This window comes from Naegleria gruberi, assembly GCF_000004985.1.
Source record: "Naegleria gruberi genomic scaffold NAEGRscaffold_5, whole genome shotgun sequence".
NCBI classification, from domain to species: Eukaryota; Heterolobosea; class Eutetramitea; order Acrasida; family Naegleriidae; genus Naegleria; species Naegleria gruberi.
Window position 1 is genome coordinate 557,535 of NW_003163322.1, and position 23,427 is coordinate 580,961.

Consider the following 23,427-nt stretch of genomic DNA (forward strand, 5'->3'; position numbering starts at 1 on the left):
TCAATTTTTTCCTTCTTTTTTCATTTATTATTTAAAACTGCGAAAGCTTAAAACCAACACAAGCCAAACTCTATTGAAGTAGAAGAACACTCGAAAAGTAACTTGGCAAGTTGAGAATAAATTTACTAAAAGTAAGGTTCGTGAGGAAGGTGGTTATTTTGTTTGCAACGTCTTGTCTTTTTGATTTTTCGTTTGCCATCTATTGGAAAATTCCAATCCAAAGCAATATAAAACAGAATGGATATAAAGAGAACTCCAGCTAGTGTAAATTGAACTGTTTGAACAGAGAAGAGGGTTCCAAAAACAATTCCAATGCAAACACCCAATGATTGAATTATTTTGAAAGAGGAGAAGGCTTCACTAGTCTTGGCATATTTAAAGTAATCACCTGTTCCACCAAGTACTGAATAAATTACAACATTCAATCCAGAATCGGCTAGTCCACAAATAATTTGAGGAACAAAATAAGTGATATAACTTGGAGGCCAGTAAACTGTAGCAAACGATGATGATATGGCCAAAACGTGGAAAATAATTGTGGCTATCATGACTGGTCTTTTTCCAATCTTGTCACTCAACCTTCCAAACAATAGAGATCCCACCACCTCACTCAACCCAAAGCAAGCAATAGCCCAAGGAACAATGAATGAATTGGAATGCTTTTGCATGACTCTTGGCAAAACTCTGTAAAAGAATGCAATAGAATAGCCAGAGTAGAAGAATATTACAGAGAAGAGGATCATTTTTGGAGAAAGAATTACAGAAATAGTATCCTTAATGTACACCAACACATTGGCAATTATTGCCAAAAGTCTATCCCTTGTGGATGGTGGTTTCGGTAATTCATATTCAATTGTAGCTACACTGAGATTTTCCTCATACATGGAAGGTAAATTGGTGCTGGCTTCATCATCTGTATCATCATTGATAGTGGCCGATTCTACTGTTAAAGAAGAATCTGATTTCATGACCACCGTTTTAGGGTAGATTGTTTTTCCTGTATCTAGATGTTTGAATGAGCTATCATTATTCCGTAAATGTTCTGTTCTCTCTACCTTTCTAGGCTGAGATTTAAGTTGCATATTACTTATAGTTTCATGAAATGAAATATTTCTCAGTGGTGTTAATAGAATAATTCCAAACAATGAGATGATAAATAAAATCAAAAATAGCCAAAATTCTCCCAATGATAATTTCAACATTGAGGTTGAAATTAAATTTCCCAACAAGGAATTAAGTTGATAAATTGCAAAAAAGACTCCAGAATAAAGTCCCATTACGTCATCAGCATGTGAAAGACCCTTTCTCAGAGGTCTATATCTACTCACAGTAAATGCAGAGTTGAAATGATCAATTTCCATCTTGTTTCTTTCTTTTTTAGCCATTCTTTGATAATAATTGGCAGCTCTTGTCAAAATTTCTCCATTCGCTATCCATAATAAACTTCCTCCCAATCCTGAAATTGTAGACATGGTATAGGAAACTGGAGCCATCTCCACTGACAAGCTCAACACAAATAAAGCATACAAGAAAGCTCCAACAATAATACTCGTCCTAAGTCCAAATAATTTAATAATACTCGGTGTAACTATTGAAAATCCTGACAGAGAAGAATAGAGAACAATGGCAGATGCTGTTATTCTCCTCCTAATTTCAGTAAAATAGAATAGTAAAATATTAAATGCTGAAAAGAGAATTAGAAATGAAATTCCCAATACCAACACATTGAAAAATCCCTTGTTGAAATACTTGATTTTAGTTGGAAGAGATGTTTTAAATTTCCGAAAGAGTGGACTCGGTGAACTATTAATTAAAAGTGGTGATCTTATATTTTCCAAATGATGATAATTACTTCTTGATGATTTTACTTGATCCATTCCACTCAATATTGAATTGTTCCGAGATAATTCATCATCATCAAAATCCAATTCGTAGGGATCATCGTCATCATCCAGTGTATTATGATTTACTCTACTGGGCGAAATCTCTTGACGATAATTAAATCTGTTCTGGTTACGATTTGAAGAGGGTGATTGTTGATAGTAATATTCGGCATGTCCACTTGTTAATAGAGTATTGTTATTATAATCATAGTGATGATGAGCATTACGTGATGGAGATTGTATTATCGGGTGTGATGATACATTGTGATGATTAGGAATAGAGGAATTTGGTGTCGTTAGAGTTGTTGTAGTGGTAGTGAGCATCATATTACTGCTAAATTCATCCCCACTACGCGCAGCATTATCAGCCATTATTATATTATTATTCAAATCAAGTATTATAAGTTGTGTTACTATTCCGTAAATAATCTTGAAGATAAGCTGTCGCCAATTTTTTGTTCAAAATTTGTGGGCTTCTTCAAGAGTTGAGTGGAATCATAAGAAATATTAAATAATAATATATTAATATTAATCAAAAAAAATGGAAAGAATGACAGAGGTTCATCGTCACATTCTTCAAATGATGATGGCACACAAATTTATGGCTGAAGATGAATTGACTCGAAAATTAGAAGATTTTAAGAATAATTTTCAATATGAAACTCTGGTGCAAAATAACAGTGAAGAACGATTTGATATTGATCTTTCCGAGTTTATCACAACAATTAATTCTGCACTAAATTTTATGGATATGAAAATAGTTAGAGAACAACATCCAAAGACAAAGAAAATATTATATACATTAATTAATCAAACGGAGGATGAAATTTCAAAGCTTGCAACACGTTATTCTATTGATGAACTGGAATTATTTAAAAGTATTTGTGAAGCAATAGCTAATGATAATGATGAAATTCTAACAATTGTTGTGGCAACAAGTAAACGTCCAAAAGCACTTTCAGTGGAGGCTGCAGAACAAGCTATCAGATTATTTATAGAGGAAGGCTGGTTAGAAAATTTACCAGGTCAAGGATTGAAATTTGGATTTAGATCACAAACTGATTTGGCCAACTATATTTCTGAATTACAGACTCTGGAAGAAGAAGAAGAACCACAAGGAGAAGAGGAAGAAGAAGAATAATGTAACATATATTGAATCTAGGAACTAAATATTAACTAAATGATATTTTATTAATCAGATTATTTCCGATATAAATAATATCACATTCGAATTGTTATTACTATTACTGAATATATTGAAGAAATGATCCAAATTGATGTCCTGATATTATTATATTACCGAATAATGCTTGTTATTAATCAGAATAGTTGGCATTTGGGAAATCAGCATGAAATTGGTCCATAAATGTTCTGGTCAACTCTACAGCTTCCAAATACTTGCTTATACATCTATTTTGACAAATCATTTCTCCAGAGTGAATATCATTATGTTTAAAATTCAATCCGATACAATGTTTAAAACACTGATTCACCATCCTTTAAAAATTCTATCCAAACCACCTCCTCACACCAATTACTTACCTTCCATAATTATCTTTAATATTATAGGCTCTAATCTTTGCCAGTTCCAACTCTTCGGGAGTTTCAGCAGTAGCAACAATCTTCTGTACTGAATTATTGTTTGTCATTTTTTATTGAAGAAAAAACAAATGGATTTTGATTTAAAAATTATTTTTAAAATTACAAATATTAAAAAATTCAAAAAAATGTCCTACAATAATAACTATCATCGGGATAGACAATATAATAACGGAGGAGGTTCGTATCGTAATGATAATAGAGGAGGATCGAATAATTATCAGGGTAGTAATAATAGCAGAGGAGGAGGAGGAGGAAATTATTCATCATACAATTCTCACCAAGCATCAGCTTCATCTTCTCATATTCTTCCACCATCATCAAATCAGAAAAAGACTAAAATTATTCATGTCGATCCATCAGTTGTACAAAAAACAAAACCATCTGTAAATACAAGCGTTCAAGAAATTATTCAAAGAAGACAATTAAAGTATCCAATATCTAGTGTGAATATTAGTGTTGGTAAATCACCTGTAGAATTGCCAACTGGTGAATTTCCTAATCCATTGGAACATCCATCTATATTAATTGATACAAAAACAGGTATTGCAATTGAAGATTTGAGTGCAGATACTGAAAATGATTATATTAAAAAGTTACTGGAAAGTTGTGGACCTTACGCAAGTTGGAAACGGTTGAAAGACACAAATACAAATAGATGGAAAACTTTTGGATTTTGTGAATATCAATCATGTGCATCAGCTATTCGTGCAATGAAACTTTTGAACGGATTGGAAATTGAACCTGGAGTGTTTATTAAAGTAAAATGTGGTAAAAAAACCCAAACATTTATGGATCAATATCAACAGAAAAAACTAGAATTATGGTCTAAAAGGTTGAAGGAAAAGGAAGAACAATTATCAAACTTTGATGGTGGACAAGAATTAACACCAGAACAAAAACAATTACTTGCACAACTTGAACAGCAAATGGGCTCTGCTAATGCACCTGTAGAAATTAGAGATAAGGATAAAGTTGAACTTGAAAAGTTTGAAACAGCTCTCGACCAAATCTCACAAGTAATTATCAAAGATTTGGTTGGTGAGAGAATGAATGTGGAAAATGAAAATAGATCCAGAGAATCGATCAGTCAGCAACTTGCTGTCTCTAACACTGTTCAAAAGATTGCAGAGTCTGGTGTCAGTAACGAAGAAACAGAGGCTACCAAAAATGTAATTTATGATGAAATTCGTCGATTCAGAGATAATGAAAGACTGAAGGAAGAAGAAACCAAACAAATTGAAAAGAGAAGCAGAGAAAAGATTTATAAGGAGAAGAGACTTAAACAATCCAAACAATTGGAAAGGGAGAGAAGAAGAAGATTGAGATGGGAAAAAGAGAATGAACAAGACAAGAGACAACGAGAAATTACCATCAGAAATATTGAAGAATTCGAAAGAAGAAGGGAAAGAAAGTATGGAGGTATTGATGGAACAGGTCAAGATTATGATACAAGTGATGACGAGATGGATATCACAGAAAAGAAAAAGATCCAAATCGAATTGCAAGAAAGATCTTCAAATTTACCAAGTCAAACAGCTAATGTCTCTATTGGATACTCTGAGGAAGACGAACAAGAAGCATGGAGTGGAAGAAAGAAGAAGAAATTATCAGCCATTGAGGAAATTGAAAGATCCAAACAACAAAGTGAATATTTGGATTTGGAAAATATTTACAAATCTCTTCCAGTATCAACGGCTGATATATTTGCCTTTGCAATTGATTGGAATATTGTTGATAAGTATCATCTCTGGCAAAGTTTAACCAAATTTGTTGATGAAGGTGTTATCAACTTGACAGGTGATTCTGAAGAAAGTTTAAGTCAATTTATTTTGGGTAAGATTGAAACTCACTCTCCACCTCAGGAAGTAATTGATGACTTGCTTGAAATCTTTGATGACCAGACTGAACAATTTGTAGTAGGGTTATGGAGAAAGCTCTTAGTGGAAATGATAAGAAAACAACGTGAAGAAGAAATCAATAATCAAGAAATTAATGAATAAATTATTTCACTAGCAATAATTACTTTAGTATTATTTAGCTTTTTGAAATGCAACACACTCAGCCAGTTCTTTAATAATTTAATAAAAATCCGACGAATTTATTACATAAAAGTATTTAGTTTCCCTTTTGTACAGCTTCCATAGTCTTGTTGAAAAGTTCATCTTCCGATAACTCTTCTGTGGATGTAGAAACAGTTTGTGTAATTTCTTTTTCTGGCTTTTCCAATTTTCTCTTCATTTGCTTTGTTAATTTGTATTCAAAAGGAACTCTCTTGTATGTTAATTGACCTCTCAATGGTTGAATGGCAGCGACTTTGTGTCCTCTCTTCAAAATTGTAAGAATTTGCTTCAAGTGTCTCTTACTATTGATAAGTCCTGGGTGTCTTGAATTCATTTCTTCGTACAAGACGGATGATGTTGCTCTTCCCAATTCGTTGAGTGTATTAATGACGTTATGGATTGGATAGGATGGTGTTCTGTTGTTGGTAACAGTCTCCAAGGTTTTACCCTTTAAACGATCCAATTCAGAGTCTATCGTTTCGGTAAAACTACTATTATTGTTATTAGTCATAGAAAAACTTCTACATTGTTGATAAAAGTTAAATGATGATGGTTTATGTAAGAAAAGGGTTGGAGTAGCGAATTTGTTGATGCTACCAGCAGATGAAAGTTTGGTAAGAAGGGAGAGTCTCTTCATTTTTTTCAATATTTTTATTTATTATTTTTTATTTTAAAAATTTGCAATTTTCTTTTTTTCACTCCTTAGTTGAATTGTTGGAGGAAATGTTGTCTTCAACTCCAATTACTAAGAATTTTAATTTAAGAAAATTATATAATAGAAGGAAGTTTTTAATTTAATGATTGGTTGGAGTAACACGAATTGGGTGAGCTTCAGTATTGAAAACAAACTTGTCAATTGGAATGATATGTTTTGGAGAGAATAATAAATAGAGATATTTCAATGTTTCAGCCAAGAAGAATGATTGTTGGAAATCGTCGTGAACTGGAGACTGTGTTGCTACATTTCGAAGTCCACTGTAACCACCAGAGGCAATTTTGCATTTTGATTCAATTGCTTGGAAAATCTTCCATCCCCATTCTCTGTACTTTTCATCACCAGTAACTCTGTACATGATGAAAATACTTTCAACTGTTTCTGGTCTTAATAAATAAGTAGAGACACCAGGGTTAAATTTACCGCTGGCAGTGTCAAAGTGGAAAGTTTCTGGTCCAATTCCTGAAGGCATTTGAGCATAAGTTTCATAACATGTTCTTGTGAATTCAGCACCAGTTTCAATTTGACGCTTATTTGAGATTTGGAATCCAGGAGTGGAAACATTGAAATAACCACCCAATGCAAACATACCAGCTGCAAAACATGCCAAATGGTCAACCTTGTGATGAGCTCTACCTTCGTATTCTGCAACATAGGTATATCCTTGGTTGGATTTGATAACCATATTCTCAAAGATACCCTTCAAAGTTGCCATGTACATGAATCTATATTTTTCAGCACCCTTTGTTCCTCTATTCAACAACCATTGTTTCAATAAATATTCATAGAATGAATCTCCCAAAGCACCCAAAGAAACATAGTTAGAACACCAACTTCCAGAAGTTGGAGATATTTTGAGTGGATATAATCCATTGTCTGGCTTTTTGCTTTCCATGATATCCATAACCTTAGTTACAGCATTATGATACTTCATATCCCCAGTCAATTCACTCAATCTTCTGAATTCCAATTGAAGAGAACCAAGTTCGCTCAAAATTGCACAATTATTAGCCCAAGCAAATGTCTTTTTGGATCCAGTCTTCAAGTTAATTTCCGAATATGGAATACCAGTTGGTGAAGAGAAGGCAGGAAGTAATCTGTCAGCCATATCTTTGGCTTTTTCGAGGAAGATCTTTTCCTTTGTCAAATCATACGCACTCACAAAACCTCCAACAACACGAATAGTTGTTTCAAAAACACTAATTCCACCATTAATTGTTGAAAATGAAGGCATGTCATTCTTAACATAATTCAATGATTTTTCATATTGTTGTTTCAAACCCATGATAACCATTGTATCAAGTGAATCAATCAGTGTCATACCAAAACCTTTTGAGCTAGCAATCCAATTATGATAACCTTTGCTTACTGGTCTATATTCATCCTTTCCCCAAACATGTTCATATCCTTTGAATGCGTGAATGAATGCATCTCTTACAGCCTTTCTTTTTTCGTTTGCACTGTCACTCATAAAATCATTCTCATAATCGTCAATAGTCATCTGTTCTGGTTGATAAAGATAAGATTTTGGTCCAACTTTTAATTCCTCAGTCTTTGGTTGTTGAACAACTTCTATATGTTTTTCAACTATTGTTTCCTTTGTTGCTTCCTTAATTTTGACTTGTTGAATTGGTTGTTTTACATCCCTTGTTGGTGGTGCTTGTTGTTCTTGTTTTTGAGGTGTTTGTGGAGGTTTTGGAATTGGAGGAGGAACATTTGGTGGAGTTCTCTTTTCTTCTCTTGTTGTTTTAATAATTTCAATTTCATCATGCAACTCCAAATCTTCAATTCTTGGAAGAATTTCAAAGTTTGACTCTCTAGTATTACCAATTGAAAGAGTTGAAAAGAGGAAGATGAAAAGAACAATTGTTCCGAAGAGGATTAAAGTGTACTTCCAAAAATTACTAATATCTCCACTAGACTCACTCAGTTTCGAGGAAAAACCCTTCTTGTTATAAACTCCCAGAGGATCCAAATCTGCATCCTTAGAAACTGTTAATAATTGAGGGTTTACATTTGATCTTTTTATCAAATTTTTCCCCTCCTCAATCCCACTAAAATCGGATGATGATGACATTTTTTTTGAAATTCGAACATCTCTAACCTCTTAGCCTTAATTCTCTAAATGTTGTGTTAATACTCTTTGAATAATTTGGGCTGATTCAGAATATTATTATATTATTATTTATTATATATTTATTGAAATGAGACAGACAAAAATTGAAAAATTTAGGATACAATCTAGATAACAAGTGTAGAAAAATGGAAATCCATTTACTTCCACATTTGACCCAACTTCATAACTTGGTGAGTCTTTGGACACAAGTTACAGATACGTCCACAAGCCTTGTTTGGAGTCAAGACAAATTCAAACATGAGAGCAGCAAAAATAGCACCCAAGAATGGAGCAGTGTAATAAATCCAACAATGCTTATAGAATGACCAAGAAATGAGCATTGGACCCAAAGCACGAGCTGGATTCATACAAGCACCAGTTAAAGCACCAGCCATGGCATTGGCACCAAGGGCCAAACCAATGTACAAGGCAGAAACGATCTTGGCAATAGGTTCAAAGTTGACTTCCAAGAAGATCTTGCTTTCATTTTCAACCATCTTGCTTGCTTGGTGAGGAGCAGAAGCATATGATTGAGTATTCAAGTGCTTAACCTTGACGGCAGCTCCGAAAATAGTAGTGACAAACATGAAGGTCATCAAGAGTTCAGAAGTGAAACCTCTAAGAGCAGTAGTAATGTCATCATTTGGTAAAATGAAAACAGCACCATCAATACCACCAGAAATCCAAAGAGTTAATGATGATCCGACAACAGCACCCAAACATTGGGCAATCAAATACAAAATACCTGACATGATACCAATATTACGAGTAACCAAAACACAAATAGTAACAGCTGGATTAACGTGACCACCAGAAATTGGAGCAAAGACGTGAATGACAATAATCAAACCGAAAATGTGGCCCAAAGAACCACGAATATAATCACCTGGAACTTGTGAAGAATATTGAGAACTCAAAGTACCAATAAGAACGAACTATTGCAGGTTTAGAATAAATAATGTACTAATAATTGACTACTTACCAGCATGGTACCAATAAATTCACCCAAAACAGCACGCCAATCGAAAATAATATCGGGATGGGTAAAGAATGGGACAATGTTTGATGTAATTGGGGCTTCTTCGACTGGTTCTTGTTTATCCTCTAATTCAATTTCGTTGGCAACCAAATCTTTTCTTTGTCCTCTTTCGAGTTCATCCATACTAGTCTTACTGGCACCTTTCTTTCCAGCTGGTCTGTCGTACTTTTCATCTTCATCATGAAGAGGTTCCTCATAACGGGAGGCTTTCATTTTCTTTATAATTTGTTATAAAATACACAATATAAGTGATTAACATGATGAGATAACAAAAGGTGATGACACCAATAGATGATGAAAATAAAATTTGGAGATGGATGTTGTGATCAAAAGTAATAAAGATGTTAATAAAAACAAGTCATCATTAAATAATAAATATCAAACAACAAGAATAGGATCATCACACAACAGGAGTCAACAAAAGCGCTGTAAATAGGAGTGTAACGGTAAGATGACTTACCCTTCTTTAGCGGGTTGGTAAGGAATGTATTATTGAATTGTTTTTTTTTAATTTTACAAAATGTTGCAGACCTCTGTTTGGATAACTGGCCCTAAATAGAATGCAGACATCATAGATAATGCAAAATTTCACTTGAAAAAGTATTTTTATCATTGCTTTACAACATAATATTACAATCTTCAACTTAAATCTACTTTTGGAATGAATGCCATTCCATGTCGAACGGATACCAATGACTTTTGCTTCTTCAGCAATTAATAATTCAAATAACGTAATAGAACTAGATTAGAAATTTCTTCTTCTTTCACCTTTAATTTAGAACAGACCCTCTCCGTGTAGTGATGTCACTTGTATCCTTATAATTTTCCTTCATTATCTCAGAGAATTGTCTTAATTGCTAAAATATTTGAAAATTAATTTTTTATTTTAAAAAGAAAAAATATTAACAATGCCTCCATACAAAGATCTTCATCGCGGACTTGATTAATTCTCCACCAAGTATTCTCTGATTGTCGTATGATAACCCTTCAGTAAATGCTCAACAAACTTTTCATCTCTATTCTGTTCAATAGTATTGATGAGGTGAAGTAACTTTTTGGAGGGAACATCCTCACCCTTCTCCATCAAATAGGTTTCTAAATAGACCTTCTTTTCCTTTAGCTCAGATAGTATATTCTCTACACTTGTATTGTTGTTGAAGAGATTGAAAATAGAGTGGTATTGGAGAATCTTTTGATTTTGATTCTTATTTTCCAACTCGTACATCCATTCTACAATATTGATTAGGAAAGATAATAATAAGAAATGTTGATGAAAACAAAGAATACTTACCATCACCTTCAACTTTGGATTCTCTGATAATTTCGTAAATAGTTTGTGGAGTATTGTCGTGGGTTGTGTCTTTCTGATGTGAGTTGGAGGAGAATACTGAATTGTGTGGGATTATTCTGTCGACTGGTCTGACAACAAAGTGCTCATTATTTGCAGTTTGCTCGTCGACAAGGATGGATATTCTGTACAATGAAGCCAAATGGCTTAACCTTTGAGACATTTTACATGCATTGGAAATAATAGAGTAGACTCTTGAGGTTTTAGTTCCCAAGTTTCCAACGTAAGAAGAGCGAGTAGAGATTCCTATGAAGCACTCGATCTGAGTTTCGCTCAGATCTTGTTGTTGGTTGATTTGATCCATAACTTTTCTAATTTTAAGAGCTAACTCTTGAGCTACCAAGTTGGACTTTTTCTTCTTGCTTTCTATTATTATTTGGTATTCATCTAGGGCAATAATTTGATAATCACATTGGAAAACCTTTGCTGCTTCTGAAATACTAGTCAAAATTTTAGGGAATATACTTGAAACTGTTTCATGAGAATGATTTTTCAACAAGTTACTCAATCTTACATTCACTACTGAGCACTCTTTGTGTGTGAGACCTAATTTAAAAAGACCACCCTTGTGATGAGTACCACTATCATTTGTTCGATTTCTGTCACTAAAACTACTGTTCAACCCAGTGCTAACCGAAATATCTGTTCCTTCTTGCTTCTTTTCTGCAATAGGTTCTTCCTCAATGTTTTGATTCTGTTGTAATTGGAGGAATACTGATTCAGGAACAAAGGCCTTAATTTCTTTTAACCACTTAACTGTAATGGACAAGCTTGTATAGACTTGATTTAATTCATTGAACATGGAATTGGAATGTCTGACATTCTCAAGCTCGAAGATTTTGATAAATTCAAATTGGTTTCTGAGATAGGAAATTGGTTTCAAAATAATCATTGAAAGCACGACTGAAAATGCAATACCAATAAGCGTAATCAAAACGGCAACACCAACCGAAACACCAATACTAATGTGAGTGGTTTGCAAAATATCTTGTGTTACTACAATGACATACATATCCCATTTGATATTTTCAAATTCGTAAACAACATGTCGCACAAGATAATCAACACCATTTGAGGAAATTGAAGTACCTTTTGGTAGCTTACTGATATCACCAATAGTTGAATTGATATCTTTCATTAACTTGCCTGCATTTCTAGCCGAAATATCAAAAATACTCAATCTTGACTTTTCATCAAATGTTGTACAATTGATACTGCCAGCTATTACATAGTCGTTTGAGCTTTCTTTGATAATTACAAAACCTTGGTCGAAGACTTGGACCTTCTTCTCAAGAAAATCACTAATACCAGAAAGTGGCTTGACAATTCTTGCAATACCTTTCAAATGTTTGGTTCCTTGAGCGAATAATTGTTGGTCATACACCTTGGCACCAAATGAAATGGACAAGGTTCCGTTTGTAACAATGTAAGGATAACTGAAAGCTCCCTCCTTCCCAATTCTAGCTGCTTCACTCACAGCAACATAGTAAAAGTCCTTCTTTGCCACATTGTAAGGAGTATAATCAATAGTTTCATTTAACACAAGAAGAGTACCATTCAACAAATAGGTATCACGAATTGAGCCAATGAAACCAGGAGGTTGATAAGAGTAGACAATTTCCTGTTTACCTTGTTTTCCAATAATGGTATAGGAATATCTTTCTGAAGGATTTGTAAATGCATAACCAGCACTCAACCCACTCACTTTGAAAGGAGTATAAAAGTATTTTCTAAAGTAATCAGTTGTAGCCAATCCATAATTATAGTGATCTGCCATCGTCATGCCAGTATTTTTCATTTCGTTCAAAACCGAGTCAATATAAACACTCATCTTTTCTTCAAGCAAACCAAGAACATTTTCAGTTAGTTCATCCACTGATTGATTCATCAATACAAATACAGAGACATAGATAGAAACAGAACACAACAAGACAAGCATTATCATTGAGACAATTATAAATGTCTTTAAAGAGCAACAAGTTGTTTTCTTTCCAGTGCCAAAGAAGGACCCATCATCAGAGAAAGATGCAATACTCTGGTCCTCCTTATGATTTTCTATAACACTTGCAGTGGTGGGTGTTATCTTCATGTCTTTTTTAAAAAGAATTGTTTTCATCAAATGTTTTAAAAAGTTGTAGTTTATGCACGAATCTGAACCTAAAGTCCAAAAGAACTTATGCACATTAGAATAATGCGTCTTTCGAAACTATCTCTTTCAGCACAAATAACAGCGATCTAACACTCCCACTTGGCAGAGATTTAGCTCAAGAACAAGCTGACACACAATAGGCATTGAATTTTGGCGCCTTTTTTCTGTACAATTTTAGCTAAATTGTCAGTTCAATTGATACACAACTATGCCTCGATAATCCTTTAGTATGTATCGGTGTAGTCGAGAATGTCTAAAATCACTTTTTTTGTTCTACCTCAATGATCAGGAAAGGATGGATTTTGATAAAATTTGTTTAAATTTCTTCTGAGATTGAGGAAAAGCCAATGAAACCCATATCTAGTGTAAGTAAATTCATGCACTTTTTAGAGAAGTGAAGGCCAAGAAATAGTGTCTTCTTTTCATACGCCCAAGGAAGATGATCTATGTTATTTACAAGAAAGAATCTGACAATTATTAGATTTTGAACTCAAATTAGTTTAGAATAGGTTTAATTTTGTCTAATGAGTGGAAAAGTTGATTCCAAACAACAACAAATGAAAAGTTTATTGAAGGAACTATTTGAATTGCGTTTGGTTTCTTACTTCTAAATCAAATGAAAGATCTATTGTAGGATCCAGAATGCTTTCAATCGTTGCTATGAGATATTGTGTAGATTCCAACGAGCAATCCAGCATTTTACGTTTATGGCACAACACGAACAATCAGTGGATGATTAATTTTCTCCAGAATCTTCTTTGAAGAATCCAACAAGTTGTCACTAAGCATGGAGTAATTCTTCACTTCTGAAAGAGCTTGAAGAATATCTCTCAATATTTGAATACAGAACAGACCTGGATCAGAAAAATTATGATCGTAAAGTTGACGCTCTGAAAGAAGTTTTTCTGTGACTGTTATTATATAATCATTGCTAACGTTTTACACAAAAAATTACTCTCAATATGTTTTACAATATTCATGGCGTCCTGATTTTCATATCTTTTTTCGGATAATTTGAAGAAAATGTTGCATTGATTTTTCATTTCTCCATGACCATAAATTTGCCTACTTCCTTCGCAATCGATTTCAGCATTCTTAATGCCATACTTTTCTAACGTACTAATATCGAATTGTAGAATATCTTTTTTAGATTTCGAATTATTCTCAGGTGTGTGGATTAACATGTCGTCTTTAATTTGAAGGGATAGCATTTCCTGATTAAGAATATTTAAATCATCTTGTAGCATTGCCTTAAAACAAAACATATCTAAATTAAGTAATAACAAGACAGTAAACTGTTTTTTATCTCACCAAAAAAATAACAAACACCATACCCAATAATGATTGTGTTATCACTCAACTCTGTCTCACCTTTAGAAAAAATGGAGGTTCACGACCACCCAAATATCTTTCTTGAATTGAATAGTTGGCCTCTGGCAAGGAAATGAAATTTTGAAACGATCTCAAGTTAGATGTACGATGAACTTTTTGCATACTATCTTTGATATCTTTCATGTCGAGATGTCAATTCCACCATTTTACTATAGACTTTTGACGTTGTATCATAAAGTGTACTCCAACTCGCTCATTTTCCTTATAATCTACCTAGAATTGTATCACACAGTTATGGCATCTGTACTAGTTTTGAAACAATTCATACCCTCTCATTCAGTCAATCAGGAAATGCTCAATGTCAACAATGTTTATCCATTTGAACACTCCATCTCAGAAAAAGTTCATCCAATGAGATACGAGTTTTTATTGTTACGGGTAGCATATACAATCAGAATTCAACATCTCAACAACGAAACCAGATCTAATCTTTAGTCAATAAAGTTGAAAACAACCATCTTGTTATGGCTTCTGCAGTTCTGTCATCTTTTAGTCTTAGTTTTTCAAAAGCATGTCCAATCTTGGCTTCGTCATCTCCATTAAAACCTATCAATGCGGCCACAATGATTTCCAGGTCAGAACCTTCCGTATCATTGGCATCTTTTGCTCTATTTTGCTTAGTCCAACACCACTGAAGCAGTTAACAATTCTTGGATGGACTCAACTGACCATGTGGAACAAGTATCCATATCTAATTGGTGCTGTCTCATTCTGAAAATTCCTGTTTTCCTTTTTAGAGTTTGGATTTTGGAGAAAGGATTTTCTTTTTTAAAGTATTTTCGTTTGTTCTATTGATTGTTTTATATTCCTTACTTCCTTCAGATAGACCTTCTGTAGATGAACTTTCCACTTCTGGTATGAGTTTTACAACTTCTTCCCCAAGAAATCAACAGGATACTTGGACACCCAACTATCATATAAAAGCTCCATAAATTCTTTCAACCTAGATATGCTTCTTGAAAATAAGTGTACCTGAAGGGAAGTCTCTGCCATTTTGTTTTTATTAGATGGTGTGCAATCTGTTCGATAAACTTGCCCATAAACATGGGCTTGTATTGCAAATGCTCTTATTGTTCTTTTGGCTTGTTTTCCTCCAGGAACGTAAATAGCTAGTGTGAAATGGGTGGGTATTTCATACGTAACAGAAACTTGCTTGTTATCTCCATTTAGAAGCTAGACATGCCGTGGGCCATGGTAGTAGTTGTATTTTTTTTTGTGTTAAAAATACATACCAACCGTAGTCTCCTTAGTTAACAGTCTATTACTACAGGAGTTTCAAATGATGAATTGGATGTTGAATATCAGCAAGTTTCTAATTAAATAATAATAAAACTCATTATACACAAACACTACTTCAAAGGCACGGTCATGATTCAATAGAATTTACTGACAAAGAAACATGCTGGCACTTCATGAAACATTCAATAAGAAGATTTTCTCTCCAAACTTAATGCCAGGTTTTGAGATACTGGTGGGCTTTGAATTTAACGAAAATGATTTGCATGTTGTTTGCCTTCTTGATGTGTTTTGAAGCTAAGGGAGTAGTGCACAATTTCCTTTTTGCTTAAAATATTTACCTCAAAACGGCATGGTAACTATTGACGATGTGGAATGGGAGTCTTCTTTTCATTGAAGGACTAACCACTTTCTGCTTGCATTGTAAAATCTCTAAACCTAAAAATAACTTCAAATACAAGATTGAAACAACAAAACCTTCAAATCCAAAAATACATATTCTAATTTTAAATTCAAACCAAAAAAAACAACTTTTTGTGTAAACCTACTCGTTAAATTGCCTCTTTTGCAAAACGAAAATATAATTAAACCTATTAATTTCAAAAATGATGATTAACAATACTATTAACGCTCAAGACAATATTGCTCTCTACAAGTACAAGCAACAATTAGAACAATTGGAAAATTGCAAAGGCTTGGGAACATCTGTTATTACCTTGTTGGTTAGTTGCAAGACTTCATTGACTCAAGTTATTTCTCAAATGGATCAACGTTTGACAAAGTCTAACAATATCAAGTCGTGTATTTAACAGGAATAGTGTTCAAGTGGCTACAAGGACTGTTATATCCAGATTAAAGCTATTGAAACAGACACCTGCTAATGGTTTGGCAATTTTCTGTGGAATGGTAAATCCAGATTCTGCTCCAGGTTTATTCTCTGATGATGAATCTAGTTTGGTGGTTGATAACGGTTTAGAAGGCTCTGACAATAATGCACATGTTGATTTGAAGAAATTGTGTGTTATGATTGAACCACCAAATCCAATTGACAGCAATCTTTACTATTGTGACGATTGTTTCCATGTTGAACAGTTGAGAAGTCAATTGCAAGAATTTAATTCTGGAAAAACTTATGGTGTAATTGTTATTACAGGTACAGGTACTTTGTATGGTACTTTACGTGGAAATACCAGTAGTATTTTACGTGAATTTTCTCATGAACTTCCAAAGAAACATTCTAAGGGAGGTCAATCTCGTGAAAGATTTGCTAGAAATAGAGAAATTGCCAAGAATGAATATCTCAAGATTATTGCAGAGAAGGCAAATGGTTTATTCGTTTCTTCAGCTCTCAATGCTCCAACTGTTGATGCTATTATTCTTGCTGGATGTGCAGAATTGAAGAATGAATTACTTTCTCTCAAATCTGATTGTTTAGACTATAGATTGAGAACTAGAATTTTAACTGTTGTTGATGTTGCATATGGTGGCAGACCTGGATTTTATCAAGCTATTCAACTTGCACAAAATGAAATTCAAGATTCTAGATTCTTGGAAGAGAGTGAAACCATTCAAGAGCTATTGAATTTACTTTCCAAAGGATCCAAGGCTGTTGTTGGTTTGGAAGAAACCATGTTTGCTATTGCAAGTGGTTGGGCTAGTAAGGTAATCTTGTGCGAAAAGCAATCATCCTTGAAGAGAGTTACACTCTCTGATGATTCTGTTCACTATTTGGAAGAAGACAAGATTAAATTCTTATTGGAAAGAAATTCTGTCAAGGTTGCTAGAATTGAAAACCTTATTGATTATTTAGTTGACAATTACAAGAAAATTGGTATTGACAAGTTGTCTCTTGTTACTGATTGTACTAATGAGGGAAATATGTTTTTGAAGGGCTTCTCAGGTATTGGTGCTATTCTAAAGTTTGATGTAAATGTTGCCTCTCTTCTCTCTGAGGAGAAGGATAACTTTGAAGCTTTTGAAGAGGAAGCCTACAATGAAGACTTGTCCGAATTCTACTAAATGGATTAGAAAGTATATTAAGGATGAATTACAAATTAGATCCTTCAATTATTTGAACAACAACAAAATAAACTACAATTGTGTGAAGAATATTTTTTTGGCTTCTGCTGAATGGATAGCTATTGAGGGGTTAAGAAATGGCGCCATAGTTAGTTAATCGTTGTATCTGTCTAAACATACAATGTCTAATAACAACTTTAAAAAAAATGTCTGAAATTGTATATTCTGTTATGGAGTACTTGTTGGATGAACAATTCGGTGATGCTGTAGGTAAATTAAAAACATGATTCTAAATAATGGATGATAAGGTAGAAGAGTTCGGTAATAAGCACTGTGATATCTTTGAAATTGATGAAGAAGAACAAAAATTGGAATATACAAATGTATACAACAAATTCGTAAAGCTTTTTGAATCCAAAGTTGAAGAATTGCTTAAACAAAAGGGAGTCACACCTCAAGAATTTTATATTGAATGTAAAAGATTGTCTGAGGAAGAAAACGATCAAGAAATTGTAGAGTTCTTGTTAGCACTTTCAGATTATCAAGTATTTTACAACATGATGAAGGAAATCAAGTTGAGAAAACTAGGAAAACAACAATAAAACCATTGTATTTTTAATAATTTATTATCATCATTGAGTAAGGAATTAGAGTAGTACGTTTATTGAATAAATGAAAAGAAATTAAAGGAATGGTACAGAATATTCTGTAACTTCTCACTCTATCTCAAAGTTGTAGAATGTTGTTATCAAAGTCTACTAAGGGACGTTTGTAACAAAATTTTCATTCATCAACCTGTCATCCCAGAGTGATATCAATGTGTCGTTGATGCAGTAATGTATGCCTTGTTGATTCCGATACTGTACAATTAGAAGTAATCAAAATTAATAGGTGTCACTTCTGATGAATTAACAAAGCACAACAACCTTCCACCACTATTGCATTACCAATTCCGATACTCTTTTAAATTATAGTAAACGTACAAGTGTTGGATCAGGTCTTGACCCAACACTACTTTCCTCATGATCCTCCAAAACAATTTGGACCTTGTTTAGGTGGTCCTTTCACTCTTCCAATTGTTTTTCCTCCCGATCCTGAATAACCTCCAGATTGACCACCTTTGGATCCCTTGTTTTGTGGATTGAGTGAAGAGAAGAACAAGACAAGGAAGGATATAAATGCAGCCCACCAATACTTGATGGTTCCTATCAATCCCCTAGATGATTGAATTTTACCACTACTGTCAATATACATTTTCCGAAGATCAGTTGTTGTATTGATAGTGAAGCGACAAAGAATGATCCCTTGGACAAAATTACGTATTTTTTTTCTATTTTTAAATTTTATTTTTGATTTTAAATTAAACACACATAAAGTTTTGATTAAGAAATTTTGCATTTGTTTTTATTCTCATAGATTATGATATAAATGTTAATTTTTTGAAAAATATTTAATTGGTATTGTTGAAATTTCGTTGTAATAAAAGTAAGGAATCATAACTCTTTACACTCTTCATGGTGCTAATCTTTTCATTATCTTTTGGAATCTGGAATGGTTTTTGTTGATCTTTGTACAAGGCACTATTTACAGGGAGGGGAGAATAAATACCCAAATCTTCGCTGTCTCTTCGTGGAGAAAGGAGGAGGGGAGTGAGGCCACTTGTACTACCCTTTCTTTCCTTAAAATGTGGTTGATTTGAATGGTAGACTTCATTATTTACAGGGCTAGAGCTGGAATTTTCCATTCTCTTTAGGATGAATCGGTGGAATTCATCAACAAATCTTTCCTGTCTTCTATTCTCAATAACTCTGGTACCACGAGCAAGTTTGACAGCTTCCATAGCTTTGGCAGAGTCTAACAAGAGTGGTTGACGAAGTAATAGTACACAACTAGCAAGAGTACCTGATCTTCCCAAACCAGAAACACTCTAAAAATTGTTTGTAAAAATTCAAAGCAAATATACAACATACCACAATTACAACATCTTCACCTTTCTTATCCAATGCTTCCTTAATCCATTCACACAATAGCAGTGTGTAATTCATTGGAGGAGGATGTCTTTGTTGGACTGGTAACATTCTTGTTTCTATACCCAAATTAGTTGCCTCTCTCAACAAGTTACCAGAGAGGTGTTCCAATTCGTCTTGTGTACTTAAAACAACGAGCTTTTTAACATTATTCTTTTGTAACACTTTCAAATCATTGACCATAACACCACCATGTGAAGGACGACCAGGAATGATTGAGATACCAAGTCTTCCATACTTTTTCTTTTTTGGAGTTGCACCATTTTCTGAGTTTTGAGTATTGTTAATTTCTCTCTTTTCAGCTGCTTGTTGATCGAGCATCTTTAAATTAATCCAATCAATGTGGTACTTGTCATTTCTGAATGCCTTTCTTTCAATCTTTTGAGCCAGAGCACATGCTGTTGCAAGGGCCCAAGCTCTTTGATAAAGAGTTAAAGAGTTCAATGTTGCCATATGAAGAGTGTATCTAAGAAGAACAATATCTAATTGAACTGGGTTACGATCTCCTCGGACCAATCTCTTTGTAATGCTTCTCAATTCAGCAACAGTCTCCCAAGCTCTCTTGAGCTTCTCTGATTTCAAACCAGGAAGTGTTGGAGGTAATGGTTCAGCCAAGTCTTTGACAGAAACAAGTTCCTTAGTGATTAATAAAGCCTCTTCGAGTTCCTTTTCATTTTCCAATACAGTATACTCAAAGAGAACATCAGTCTCAAACTTGACCACATCTTTCAATATGTGAGTTCTCTCTGTATATTCAAAATCTATGAGCCATACATTTTCATTGCTGTCTAGAATTACATTTCTTCCATTCAAATCGCCATGTACAAATGAAACGTAGTGGAATGATTTTGCTAAATATCCTTGCTTGATCTTTGGAATGGAATCTCTCAAAAAGTGTACAATATTCCTCACTCTAAATCCTCCTGGGAATATCAAATACTTTTCTTCACCATGAATTGTTGGCATTGTAACGGTTGAACTAGAGCTATTGGTAAATACATTGGTACCATTTGAGGTTGATGTTGCAGAGATGGGTGTTGAGATTTCCTCAACATCCGAAACAGTAGGAGAATTATCTTGGGTAAGTTTTGGAACTTGTCTTGGCTCAAAGAATGAGCAATCTCTCAGTTCTGCAAACATTTTAAGTGTTCGATCTCGGACAGCATCTGGATTATCTGTTCCTCCAGTATGCCAGGCCCAGCCCTTTCCATTGAAATCATACGTTTCGAACAAGTCAATTTGTTCCAAAACTGCTGCATCATAGAATCTTCCCAAAACGCCATAAAAAACTCGATGGAGAACAGATTTGATAGTTTGCATACTTCCTCCACTAATGTACAACTCTCTGAATGAGCCTGCTGATGGTGTCTTGGGTTGCTTCTTACTTGCAAATGGAGAGAGTGGTGATTTAGGAGAAAGTAAATCTGAATCTGATGAATATTGAAAATCATCCTCAAACATGGAAGCATATGCAAATTTGATACCAGCTCTATCTTTCAATTCAGTAAAACCACGAATTTGAGGAGCATTATTACCTAAAATTTCCTCAACCTTTTCAAAATTGACTCTTTCTCTTGTGATGGGACCTCTCCTTCCTATTTTCAAAATTGAAGTTGCTTGAACATGTCCCATACTATCCTTTGAGTTGACTTTAAATACCCATGAGCCTGAATACCCTCCTGAAAGAGGAGTAAACATTACATCAGTGCTATCATGGTACAATAAACAAATAATTTCCTTATCTACATCCGAGATTTTGTTAATATCATCACCCAGAGTTTTCCAATGAATACATGGAATAATACGATGCTCCTCGATTGACTCGTTTGCATCATCTAGTTCCATATCATTATCAGAGGATGGTATTGACAAGTCAAATGATGTTGAAGTGGGAGATGGTGATATTTGTTTGAAGAAAAAGGCTCCACTACTCACAATGGAACTACTAGGAGTCTTTTTCCACCAAAATGGTATCAGCCATTCTTGAAAGTCACATAAACTGTAAAATATTGAAACACTAAAGTACCTTTCTAATTGTTGTAAGCTAGCAAAGTGTTGATGTCTGGAACGACTTGCTGTCAAGGCACTACAAGTACCAAGTATTTGAGCAAACCTTCTATATCTTGTGAAGAGCTCATAAAATAAATATTGAATTGTTGATTCTGTCCATACACCAATAGCTCCAATTTTAACATTGAGCTTTTTTTGAGTACCATTTGTTAAATTTTCTTGGTCGAGTTGTTTTTGTTTTTTCTGAATTGCGTTCTGTATTTTTTCTTCTAGATCTGTATTGAAAAATGCATTAACACTTGTAATGTTTACATAGGATTCATTCTCACGATTGGGCACATCTTTATCCAAATTTAATACCAAGTTGGCACCTGATGTTCCCTTAACAGAAAATAACCCATTACAAATATACTTGTCAGGAGAATCATCCTCACTAGTGGAGTCTGTCTTTTTACAAACCAAGTGATCAATTTCATTCCAAAAACGAACATGAATTATTTCTAAATGAGCTGATGATTGTCTTCTGGCCCAATTCATAAAGTTTTTCAGTGGACCACTTTTATAATCACTTCCTAATAAACGTTGGCTTTCAGGTTTGCCAACATGCATAAATGTGCTCGAGTCAAAATCGAGAGAGCCCGAGTAATTTGTTCCCACTTGTTCAGGAAACTTTCCTATAAAATCATTTTGTAAACAATTCGTAATTAATATACTAAAATCCTCAATATCCGAATTTTCCAAATTATTGTTATTTGAATTTTGTTCATAGATATGTTGTGATTTGGAAGTTGAACTTTCCAACAATGAATTATTGGCCATAATATTATTATTATACCTTGATAAACTTTCCGATAATGAATTATTAACAAATTTCAATAGTGATTGATTTGTTATAGTAGCTGCTGTATTACTATTTTTTGAATATTGGTGATGATTGCCTTCTCGTTGCTGTTCTTGTCTACTAGAAAAAAAGTCTTTTTCACCCATTAACGGCGATTCATTTTTTTGATTCGTTGGTGTTGGTGTGTTGTTATGGTGAACATTCTTGATTGGAGCAGATGTTTGAAAATTCAACAAGTTTTCATCTCCGTCCGACATTTGTGTGAGTTGTTTGGAGTTTAATACACAGTATTGGTCCTTCTCACTCAATGAATGAGGAGGATTGAGAAGAGAAGAAGTATTGAATGATGCTGTTGCTGCGGTAAAATTTGTTAGATTGGAAGAATTAATTGTGCTCTCGAGGTGATTATTTGGTTGTATTGAATGTGGTTGTTGTTGCTGATTGAACATCCAACGAGTGCCGTGTTGTCTTAAATTAATGCTGCTACTACTATTGCTCTTATTACTTCTTTCCGATGATGAGAGAGATCGATGATGAAATATATTATTGTGATGAGGTGTTGTTGAGATGGTTGGAGTGAGGCAATCATGATTGTAGTTGTTAGTTGGTGGCAGTGGTTCAGATATTCTACGGAAAGAAGGGGAACCATTTGTATGATGATGCTTACTTGGTGATGATGATGATGTTTTAGATTCAACACTTGTGGTAGCAAAGAGTTTTGTTTGTTGTTCTTTCATGACACTTATTTTCAATGATTCTTTCTGAGCTTTTCCAATACTATGTGTTTGGAAATGATTTATTAGAGATGATGACATTGGATTCTCTTGTGGTTTCTGTTGATGAAGGTTTTGCATGTTTTTTCTTCTGTTCTAGTAGGTGATGATTCTTCAACTGTTGTTGATCTGGGAAGGAAGTCCTGATTCAACGATTGACAGATGAATTTGCAACATTTGTATTATTTATTAATTACAATCTTTATCTTATTTCTGT

The 23,427-nt window shown here is 33.9% G+C and overlaps 10 protein-coding genes across 10 annotated transcripts; 4 read left to right on the forward strand and 6 right to left on the reverse strand.

The window, feature by feature from the left end:
• Positions 1-125: 125 nt before the first annotated feature.
• Positions 126-1,877, reverse strand: NAEGRDRAFT_30563 (uncharacterized protein; the record flags this gene model as incomplete). Its single annotated transcript, XM_002681773.1, has 3 exons — positions 126-859; positions 1,088-1,258; positions 1,325-1,877. The coding sequence occupies 3 exons, from the start codon at positions 1,875-1,877 to the stop codon at positions 126-128; spliced, it is 1,458 nt and encodes a 485-aa protein (XP_002681819.1).
• Positions 1,878-2,424: 547 nt separating this feature from the next.
• NAEGRDRAFT_63029 (non-SMC element 1) lies at positions 2,425-3,024 on the forward strand (the record flags this gene model as incomplete). The annotated part of the gene is made up of 1 exon (XM_002681609.1): positions 2,425-3,024. The coding sequence occupies one exon, from the start codon at positions 2,425-2,427 to the stop codon at positions 3,022-3,024; it is 600 nt and encodes a 199-aa protein (XP_002681655.1).
• A 586-nt stretch (positions 3,025-3,610) lies between these two features.
• On the forward strand, positions 3,611-5,485 carry NAEGRDRAFT_63030 (uncharacterized protein; the record flags this gene model as incomplete). The annotated part of the gene is made up of 1 exon (XM_002681610.1): positions 3,611-5,485. One exon carries the CDS (start codon positions 3,611-3,613, stop codon positions 5,483-5,485), a length of 1,875 nt encoding a protein of 624 aa, XP_002681656.1.
• Positions 5,486-5,600: 115 nt separating this feature from the next.
• On the reverse strand, positions 5,601-6,182 carry NAEGRDRAFT_46187 (uncharacterized protein; the record flags this gene model as incomplete). Its single annotated transcript, XM_002681774.1, has 1 exon — positions 5,601-6,182. One exon carries the CDS (start codon positions 6,180-6,182, stop codon positions 5,601-5,603), a length of 582 nt encoding a protein of 193 aa, XP_002681820.1.
• Positions 6,183-6,339: 157 nt separating this feature from the next.
• On the reverse strand, positions 6,340-7,731 carry NAEGRDRAFT_30575 (uncharacterized protein; the record flags this gene model as incomplete). The annotated part of the gene is made up of 1 exon (XM_002681775.1): positions 6,340-7,731. The coding sequence occupies one exon, from the start codon at positions 7,729-7,731 to the stop codon at positions 6,340-6,342; it is 1,392 nt and encodes a 463-aa protein (XP_002681821.1).
• Positions 7,732-8,429: 698 nt separating this feature from the next.
• On the reverse strand, positions 8,430-9,923 carry NAEGRDRAFT_78300 (aquaporin). Its single transcript, XM_002681776.1, has 2 exons — positions 9,359-9,923; positions 8,430-9,311 (listed from the first exon to the last, which is right to left on the reverse strand). Exons 1-2 carry the CDS (start codon positions 9,626-9,628, stop codon positions 8,535-8,537), a joined length of 1,047 nt encoding a protein of 348 aa, XP_002681822.1. The 5' UTR covers positions 9,629-9,923; the 3' UTR covers positions 8,430-8,534.
• A 435-nt stretch (positions 9,924-10,358) lies between these two features.
• NAEGRDRAFT_46189 (uncharacterized protein) lies at positions 10,359-12,852 on the reverse strand (the record flags this gene model as incomplete). The annotated part of the gene is made up of 2 exons (XM_002681777.1): positions 10,359-10,645; positions 10,707-12,852. The coding sequence occupies 2 exons, from the start codon at positions 12,850-12,852 to the stop codon at positions 10,359-10,361; spliced, it is 2,433 nt and encodes an 810-aa protein (XP_002681823.1).
• Positions 12,853-16,058: 3,206 nt separating this feature from the next.
• Positions 16,059-17,644, forward strand: NAEGRDRAFT_77232 (eukaryotic peptide chain release factor subunit 1). The gene has a single exon (XM_002681611.1). The coding sequence runs from the start codon at positions 16,444-16,446 to the stop codon at positions 17,557-17,559; it is 1,116 nt and encodes a 371-aa protein (XP_002681657.1). The 5' UTR covers positions 16,059-16,443; the 3' UTR covers positions 17,560-17,644.
• Positions 17,645-17,855: 211 nt separating this feature from the next.
• NAEGRDRAFT_63036 (uncharacterized protein) lies at positions 17,856-18,161 on the forward strand (the record flags this gene model as incomplete). The annotated part of the gene is made up of 1 exon (XM_002681612.1): positions 17,856-18,161. The coding sequence occupies one exon, from the start codon at positions 17,856-17,858 to the stop codon at positions 18,159-18,161; it is 306 nt and encodes a 101-aa protein (XP_002681658.1).
• An 848-nt stretch (positions 18,162-19,009) lies between these two features.
• On the reverse strand, positions 19,010-23,291 carry NAEGRDRAFT_63037 (uncharacterized protein; the record flags this gene model as incomplete). Its single annotated transcript, XM_002681778.1, has 2 exons — positions 19,010-19,486; positions 19,530-23,291. 2 exons carry the CDS (start codon positions 23,289-23,291, stop codon positions 19,010-19,012), a joined length of 4,239 nt encoding a protein of 1,412 aa, XP_002681824.1.
• Between the last annotated feature and the right edge of the window lie 136 nt (positions 23,292-23,427).